The 9070-nt window shown below is 61.5% G+C and overlaps 1 protein-coding gene across 1 annotated transcript; it reads right to left on the bottom strand.

Annotated features, from left to right (window-relative positions):
* Nucleotides 1-435: 435 nt before the first annotated feature.
* Nucleotides 436-8427, bottom strand: CILP2 (cartilage intermediate layer protein 2). The gene is made up of 8 exons (XM_087816059.1): nucleotides 8308-8427; nucleotides 7281-7379; nucleotides 6201-6473; nucleotides 5449-5604; nucleotides 4151-4429; nucleotides 3718-3817; nucleotides 3379-3536; nucleotides 436-3183 (listed from the first exon to the last, which is right to left on the bottom strand). The coding sequence occupies exons 1-8, from the start codon at nucleotides 8369-8371 to the stop codon at nucleotides 890-892; spliced, it is 3423 nt and encodes a 1140-aa protein (XP_087672185.1). The 5' UTR covers nucleotides 8372-8427; the 3' UTR covers nucleotides 436-889.
* Nucleotides 8428-9070: the final 643 nt, after the last annotated feature.

Raw genomic sequence — 9070 nt, 5'->3', positions numbered from 1 at the left:
GCCAGGGCAGCAGCTACTACTGTGTTCAGCAGTCAGAGCTGCACAGGTCCCGGCCACTCATGTGTCAGCTCTGTAAACACGTCACACACACTTCTGCATGCCTCAGCCTGGGCGGGAAAGGGGAAAAGGGGACACACGCCTGTGAGAGGCACATCCAGGGCCTTGTGGGGGCACCTGAGCTGTTTGCACATGAATGTCCTTATGTGTTGGGGGTATGTTTCTGCCAAGCTATGCCTGGGTCTGGCAGCCACAGCCTCCATTCTTTGCTCCCTGAAACTGACACCATGAGTTGGAAATGAAGCATCTTTAATTGATTCCCTGCCCCAACCCCCTGAGAGTCTCTAAGCACCAAACATAAGAATTGTGCCCCCCAGCCCTAGAATCAAGAAGCCCCTTTCCCAGACCTTCACTGGGCCTGGACTCCCCACTCACTCCATGACCAACCCCACAGGCTTTGTTTCAATAAATAACCCCAAGAACAAAGCTTGAGGCAGAGGACCTGATAAAGCACCCTGCTCACTGACACACAGGGGGCTTTAGGCCAAAGGTCAGAAATCCCAAGGGGCAGAATATTTGAAATCAGGGTCAAAATGTAATTGAAATCAGAGCTGGCATGTGATCTGGGAGCCATTCCCTCCAGCCTTGCTGGTCTCCCAGTATGCTGGCTCCCACAGTCAGGACAAACTCCAACTCCGTTTAACATCACAGGGCAATAATCGCCTTCCTGGCATTTCCACCATTGGACTGGACTCTGAATTCTGAGCAGGGGGCTGGGAGGGTATATCTGAGGAGGGGGTGAGACTTCCCAGGGACAGAGAAGTCCGGAGCAAGGCAGAGGAGCAAGGCGGGGGCCTAGGTCACTGCCAGGCCCTGCCCTAGCGGGTACAGCTCAGGCCTGTGCCTGGGCCACCTCACTCATTTCCCTGCGGATGTCACCAAGTGCTGTTGCTGGGGACTCCAGCAGCCTCTGGAAGAGGCTGGGCCGGCCAGCCAGCGGTTCCCGGCACTGAAATGTAACAGCTGTGCCTGCATCAGCCTTCATCTCCCTGGAGAAGCCGTCAGAGGAGCCATCAAAGCAGCGGCCAATGGCGATCTCCTTGGCCAGCCTTGGGCTCTGGTCAGTGACCGTGTAGACACCGTAGTTGTGACCCAGAGGGTCCAGCGGGGCCAGCATGGCGAAGGTGGCTGGGTCATCGGTGGGAGCGGGTGGGGGGTGCCGAGCCAGGTAATCCTGAAGGAGCCCGTTGATGGCCACACGACGACAGCTGCCCTGGGGCATTATGGTCACCAGCGTCCTGTCCACCTGTCGCTGGTCGAACAGCATCCCGCTGCATTTGAACTCCACGCAGGCAGCAGAGGTCCCAGGGCGCTGGGGGTCCCTTACACTGCGGGCATCCCGCAGCCCATAGAGCTGGCCCTGGGTGCGCGGGTGGCTGCCCCCCACGTTGTGGGCGCGTATCATGTACTCCTGCGGGCCTTGGACCTTCACCTTGAGGAAGCAGGCCCGGAACTCCTGCGGATTGGGCCACCAGGCGAGGAGGTCTCCGGTCCAGGAGGCTGGCGCGCCCTCCCGGAATGGAACCACGTTGTACTCGTACTTGTCGGCCTCCATGCGTGCGAATCGGAAGTGGCTGGCGGTCACCGGAGCCTCCTGGCACTCCCGCAGGCTGCGCCACGGGTACACCGGGCCGTTGGCTTCGGAGGAGACGCCGGGCTGGGGTTTGGCGAGGTTGATGCGGAAGCCGTTGCGTTTCAGGGCAGGGTCGTCGTGGTCGGTTCGGCGGTACCCCAGCTTGTCCAGGTAGGGCTGGGCCACGCCCACGGTGCCCGGGAGCGGGCGGGGCCGCGAGGGGGCGGGCTCCAGCTCCTCGCCGCCCAGCGTGGCCGTGACCAGCGCGGTGTAGGCGTCGGGCTGGTCGGCGTCGCAGAAGGCGGGCAGGCAGGCGCCGTTGGGGCCGGTGACCGCGCTGTCGAAGCGGCCCCAGGCGCGCGGGTTGGCGGAGTAGCCGGGCGCCGGCTCCAGGTTGACCAGCGTGACCACCACGCCCTCCACCTGCTCGCTGGGGGCGAACTTGTCGCTGGCGTAGGCGCGCACCTTCACGAAGCAGCGGCGGCGCTCGGGCACGTCCAGGTTGAACAGGCGGCGCTCGCGGATTTCCACGTTGCCCACCAGGAACAGGCGCTCTTCCCGGCGGACGCGTGGGGCTGCTGCTGACCCTTCGCGCTGGAAGCTGCTCTCCTCCTCCCACAAGCCCGTGTCGGGGTTCAGTGACCACAGCTTGAGGGCTTCCACATGGCCGGCCATGCGGATCTGGCCGGTGGCCACGCGCACGGCCAGGGGCCCGGCCTGCAGCTGCTCCTTGGAGCCGGCGGCCCGCAGATCCACCGCAAACATGCCGTAGGTGCGCAGCGGGGCCAGCTCGCCATCGCTGTCCACGAAGCGTAGGTCACTGGGGGCGGCGGCCGCCGAGGTGAGATCTCGGGGGTCCACGAAGGTCACCCGGGCCTCCACAGCCCCAGAATAGGGTTTTCCATCGGCTCTGCGGAAGGCTCCAGGTGGCAGGACCAGCTCGCCCAAAGGAGGCTCGTCTTCCAGCTCCCCAAGGGGGAGCGTGTTGCTCTGGCTGGCATCTAAGATGACCGGGGCTTTCTTCCGCATGGCCTTGACCTCGTGGTACACACCAGCACCTCGAGGGTCAAAAGGCAGGACCCTGACAGTGTCCATGAAATCGCCGCTGGGTTCCACGAAAGTCACCACCAGGCGCTGCGTAGAGCCAGGCACCTCGATGGTGAAGTCACCCTGGTAAGAGGTAAATCCGATGGGCTCGAGACCCAGCAGGATCTGGGCAAATCGCAGGGGTTCCCCTGAGTCAGCAGCCACCACACGTCCCCGGACCAGCCCCCGAGGGGGCAGACATTTCTGGCAGCCACACTCGACCACCACCTTGACTGGAAGGACGTAGCTGGAGCAGTGGATCTTCCTGCTTTCCAGGCGGCGCACAGAGCAGCAACGGGAGCCTGCATCCCCACACCTGGGGCTAGAACCTGCTGGGCTGGGGCAAAGGGTGTCAGGACAGAGACCCACATCCAGATAGGTGGGGCCACTGCCGGGCTGACTGCAGTCGTCTGGGAGCTTGATTAGGTGTTCACGAGGCTGGGGGTCACAGGCTGGCTGTCCAGGGGCTGGAGAGCAAGAAACCAGTCAGATCAGGATAAAGGGGAGGACTCCATTAGAGGACGAGGGTGGGGGCTTGGACTGGGGTCAGGGGTTTAGTGGGAGCTTGGGATGAGACTCAGCAAGGTCCAAAGTCAGTTTGACTCTGGGGCTCCATTTGGGGTTGAGTTGGGACTTGCTGGGGGAGAGGGCAGGGTGCTCACCAAGCACGATGAGCCCGGCTGCACCAGACCGCACGGAGCCCGCGTCATTCCACGCTTTGCAGTGGTAGGTGCCTGCCTGGTCTGGGTGCAGTCCCCGAAGCTCCAGGTGGGCCCCATACCTGTGCTCTCGCCTGTCCAGCAGGGTCCCGTTGTGAAACCTGGGTGGTGAGTGGGCAATACCATGGGGATCCTTGGCATGGGGTGGGGCTGCACCCACCCCACCCTGAACAGGGAGGGTACAGAACAGCTCCCTCCAGGTCTCTGAGGCACCACACATGAGAAACTCAATCCAACACCAGAGCTGGCACAAGGCCCTTGAGCATGGTTCAGGGCACTTACCAGGAGTATTTCTTGGTGCCTGAGGCTTTGCAGCAGAAGGTCACATTCTGACCTGCCTCTCGCACTCGGGACTCAGGGTGCTTCACCAGGTAGGGCTTCTCTAAAAACAAAGGTGGCAAGGGTCAGGGCATTGCCCCATCCCAGCCTCTCCCAATAACCCTTCTCAAGAGCAGAGTCCATCCTCTCCATTCTAGGGACACCCTATTCCCCCAATTCAAGTTCACCCCACATCTGCTCAAGATGATGCCCATCTTAATGCTTCCCTCTGCAACTAGATGTCTTACCTTGCACCTTCAATGACTGTATCACATCTCATTTCTTCCCTCAGTAACCTCACTCTATCACACCACCCCAATCCCAAGTGCTTGGCATCACCCAGAACTTCCTCCCCAGTTCCTTGGCCCCCTCACCCCCTTTGCCACAAGGCACTTACTTAATTTATCAAGAACAATAGTGACCACAGCAGATATGGAGCTGTTGGCTTGGGCCTGGGCCATGCCAGCAGAAAAGCCATCCATTTGGGCACTGACGTTGGTCCGGCTGCTGGCACAGACTCCAGGCATCTGGAAGGTTCCATGGGCATCGCTGGTGGCCAGAGTGCCAGGCCAGTCTCTCAGGGAGACCCTGGCCCCTGGCAGAGGTCGGCCAGATGCAGTGACCACTGAGCCCAGGAGGATGTGATTGGGGCATCCACATGTTTTGGGGCTGCACCCTGAGGGACACAGGGAAGCATAGGGGCAGAGGGGCCTACACAGCAAGGTCCCTCAGCATAGCCCTGCTTAGAGCAGCCCCTAGTGTGAGAGGGAACGTCGGGTTGAGTGGTCAGGGCTGGACAGGGGGAGGGACCTGAGGTCCAGAGGGGTGAGGAAGATGCCCTGAGGAGGGAACAGGAGAGGTGACTCTCACAGGACCAAGAGGATCCTTCCAGCATGAGAGAAAATGTCCAGGCAGGGGCTGGGGGCCCAGCGAGGGGCTGGGTCTTGAGCCCAGAACATCTCCCTCCCCTCCCAACCCCGTGGTTTCTCCATAAAATGGAAAATTCCACTGGAAACTTCAGGGCAGAGGCGCCACAGGGAGGGCAGAACCAGGCGGGGTAGGGTGGGGACCCCACCACCCCATTGGCCATCCTCTCCCCCACCCGGCTGCGGGCTCTGCCGGCACAGTCTCCAGACCATGTTTGTGAAGCCCAGGCAGGATCGGAATTTCCAGTCGCCTCCTGGCTGGCCTGGTGTCTTGGCCTGGGAGGGCCTAGGTATGGTGTCTGCCAGGGTGTGAGCACGTGCCTGTGTGGGCGTAGGGGACGGGCAGGGGCTGCAAATGCCGCGTGTGTAGCCCCCAAGTACGTGAGCCCACTTCTGTGAGTGTCCGTGTCCACTGGGACATCCCCACACTAGGCCATGCAGACAGTGGAAGCGCCCTCCTCAGATCTGCCCAGGCGGGAACACGGCCCCCCTGGGAACTTTCGCCGTCCAGATGTACACATTCACCAATGGTCCTCGAGATGGCCCTCCCCCCCCACCCCACCCCACCCCACCCCACCCCACCCCCAAAGGAAAGGAAGGGCAATCTCCTTGTGAACCAAGTTTGGGCCCTCGGGTCCCTGCCGGGGTACCCAGGCCCCGCCTCTTCCCTCCAGGTTCCTCCTATTTAATCCAGGCCCCGCCCACCAGGCCCCACCAAACTAGCCCCTCCCTTCTAGGTTCGTCCCTCAACGGGCCCCGCCCCGCCTACCTGGACACCGCGGCCGCACACACTTCTGCGCCTCCAAGGGACGCCCGGGACATGTATCCCCAGTGGGGCTTGGGCAGCGGCGGCGGCGCAAACGACGACCTGGCCCGCAGCTCCCTGAACAGGGACCCCACGGGCCCCACGCGCCCCACGAGGCCTCTGCAGGGAGAGTGGGGAGGGTCAGGCGGCCTCCACCCTAGGGACTGCGCCTCAGAAATCTGTTGACAGTGTGGGGCTGGAGGGCTACCTCGCCATGTGCATCCAAGGGCAGTGCTCCAAACAGAAATCCTGCCCACTGCTTCCACCAATGCTCCCCTAGGCGCACTGTCGAAGGTGCAGTAGTTGAGGTACATTCCCCCCTCCCCCGTAAGCTCCCCGAGGTTAACCTGCTGTTCTGCCTGCGTCTCGCACACATTTTAGGCTCAAACACACACAGAATGGAGCTGTTACAGATGAACAAATGAGGGCAGCGAGAGGGAGACGTGCTCCTGGAGGCCCCTTTCTGCCCTCCACCTAAAACCCCAGCCACTCCCAGCCGCTCCCTGCCAAAGCTCCACCCCTATCCAGCCCTGCCCTATGCTAGCGCCCCGCTCCTAAAGGACCCCGCCTCTCCTTAGCTTCAAGGACCAAATCCACTAGGCCCCACGTCCCGTCCCCAACACAACCATTCGGGCCCCACTCACCTGGGACCTGCCCCGCCTCTCGAAGCCCCGCCCGCCCCACGCAGGCCCCGCCCCCATGGGCCCCGCCCTCACCGAGAGGGCAGCGGAAGCGCACGTGGTAGTTGGAGCAGCGGCGGCCGCGCGGTTGCTCGCGGTTCAGGCACCAGAAACCGCGCGTGGGATTCAAATGTACACGCTCGCCGACTGTGGACGGCAGGGCCCAGTCAGTGGTGCGCGCCTCCAGAGCCAGCGGTCGCGGGCACACACGCGCCGGCCCGTAATAGAAGCGGATGGCAGCCAGGCTCTCGAAGTCGCCCTCACCGCCCGGGTGGTCCACGTTGAACCAGGACGTCCACTCGCTCACCTCTGCGGGTATCATAGGCACTTGGACCCGGGCCGAAGCCTGTCGGGCCCATCTGCGTGGTACAGGCCGAACATGCTGTCTAGGAGGGGACCCTCCTCCCCTTCCACCCCAGTAGTGAGCGTTGGGCTAGCCCAACCCGCCCACGGCCCCACCCTGATCCAGAGCCCTCTAGGGCAGAAGGAGCTGTGAAGGGGTCACCGGGAGGTTGACCAACCCTAGTTCTGTTGCCCAGTGCCTGAGCCGGCACATCAGTGCATGCAGAGATCTTGCCACTGTCTCACCTGTCCTCACCCTCAGAATTCAGAGCCCCTGAGGTGTGAGAAAATATAAAGGCAGCTGGAGAAGTCTGCCTGACACCAGCCCTAGCTGTAGCTTTCCACTGCCTTATTAGTGCCAGCTGGGACCTTGCTCACTGCCTAGCTGAACCGGCCACAGGTGGGAAGGGGCTGGCCTTCCATACCAACCCCCCCAGAGGGAACTCACTTCTTGTCTGATTCCAGAGCAATGAAACAGAACTTTCCTGGCCTTCAAACTACAGACTCAGGTTCCAGAACTCCTGCTTTCCTATATGGCCTAGGCAGGTGGTCCCACCTCCCCGCTACCGCCTTTCTTCAGTTGCGTCCTTGACAAACAACCTGGACTCTCACCTCCCTGCTCCTAAAACTTAGATCTCTTGGGGCACTACTTCCAGGGACTGTCATGTCCAGGGACCAGAATGGTCCTGGGCCCTTGACACAAGCTGGGCCCACCAGCCAGAGCTCACACAACAGTCCACAGCGGAGCCAGAACCTGGGCCTTGGCTAACTCACCTTCCCAGTTCTCCAGGGCTGGCGAGGGCTGTCCAGGGCGCAGCGATGGACCTTCAAGGCCCCACATGGTCTCCATGGGCTCCTCAATGAGGGTAGTGCCTGTGGAAGAAGTGAGGAGTGGGAGAAAGGAAGAAGCACTGATGGGAATCCCTGTGAGCTCTTTTTATGCAAGTGCTGCCATGATCACCCCCATTTCATAGAGGAAAACACTGAGGCTCTTAGAAGCCAGAACCCAGCTCTAGCTGGCCCCAAGGGGTACAGCGCCCCCTCCTTCAGGAAGCCTCTCTCTGACCCCAAAGCCCCAACTCCATAGGCCTTGTAAGTCTGTCCACTCTGTTCCCCAGACCAAGTTCTCCCCCTAGATGTGTTCTGCCCTCAGGTTGAGCTGCATTTCCCTTTCTGCATTTGCCTGTTGGAAGTCGCTCCCTCACTCTGTCTTCCATCCCTACACTTGGGGCTCACGCCGCCAGCAGGTCTTTGGAATTGAGCCTGGCTTCTCTGGCCTCAAGTTGTCTGAGATAGTTGGGCTGGGCAATGACATTAGACAAGTCCCTTCCCTCTTGAAGTGACAGTCTCCTCATCTGAGAAATGGGCCAATTTCCCCCTCCACTGAGTGTTCCAGAGATGAGACTTTCTTTTCTGAATGGTAGGTGTGTAGAAGAGGGGAGGAGTTAGGTGAGAGGGGCCAGGACCGGATGATCCAGGGTCCAGACGCTGGGGCTGAGACTGAGATAGGTACCCCTCTGTCACCTGGAACCGAGAAAAGCCTAAAGTTCATATCCACACTCCAGGTGTCCCTACCATCTCTTAGAGGGAAGAGCTGAGGTTTCCTCCTCGCCGCAGGAGGTCCTGGGCTCCGTCTCCCTGGTGCCCTCTCACTCCTCCCACCCCCAGGCTGGCAAAAGGGACCTAGGCCTGGGGAAGCAAGTGGTCCCTCAGCTCTCTCTCCAGGCACGGGGGCATGCGAGGCCCGCTGCCAGACGCTCAGGCGCCTGTGGAGCTAGGCTGGGGACTGGGGACGCCTCACCTAGGGCCCCCGCCAGGTGCGCGGCGGCGACACAGAGGCAGAGCAGTGGCTGCAGTGACGCCATGGCGGGGTCCGAGCGTCCAAGGGAGAGTCCGGGTGCCGCTGCGCGCTCTGGTCGGACTCCTGCGCGTCTGGCAGCAGCCCTGGCTGAAGGTGGGGGCGGGACCCGACCGCAGGCCCCGCCCGGCCCAGGCCCCGCCCCCGCCCCTTCCAGGCCATTCTTCTTTGCCCTGGGTGATTTCTGTGCAGGGGCAACCTCTCTGGGTCGCCCCCCTTGGTGCGTCCGGTTTCGCCTCCGCCTTCTAGCTGGCCTGCGTCCCCCCTGTCGCCGGCTGGAAGTCCCTCCCTCCACCCACCCTCCATTCTCCAAGTTGGGACCCAAGCTGCCTGTAGGAAGTGCCTCTTGGAACTGGGCCTGAAGTTGCCCGAACCTTCACTTTTTTTTTTTTTTTAATTTTTTTCTATATCTTTATTGACTTCAGAGAGAGGGCAGCAGAGGGAGAGAGAGATAGAAACACCAATGAGAGAGTCATTGGGGATCGAGCCCGCAACCCGGGCATGTGCCCTGACCGGGAATCGAACCCCAATCTCCTGGATCCTAGGCCGATGCTCAGCGGCTGAGCCACGCCCGGCTCGGCCGGAACCTCCACTCTTTCGGCGGCCAGAAATCCTCCATCGAGTCGAACTTCGACACAATGGTCTTAGGCCATCGGAGCAGGCTGGAAGTCCCCGAATCTACCCTTTACGGGGACCGGTGGGAAGT

The sequence above is a fragment of the Miniopterus natalensis genome, chromosome 4 (genome assembly GCF_054644295.1).
Source record: "Miniopterus natalensis isolate mMinNat1 chromosome 4, mMinNat1.hap1, whole genome shotgun sequence".
Classification (NCBI taxonomy): domain Eukaryota; kingdom Metazoa; phylum Chordata; class Mammalia; order Chiroptera; family Miniopteridae; genus Miniopterus; species Miniopterus natalensis.
Note: the sequence above shows the minus strand (reverse complement) of the source record. Positions and strands in the feature narration are given on the sequence as shown.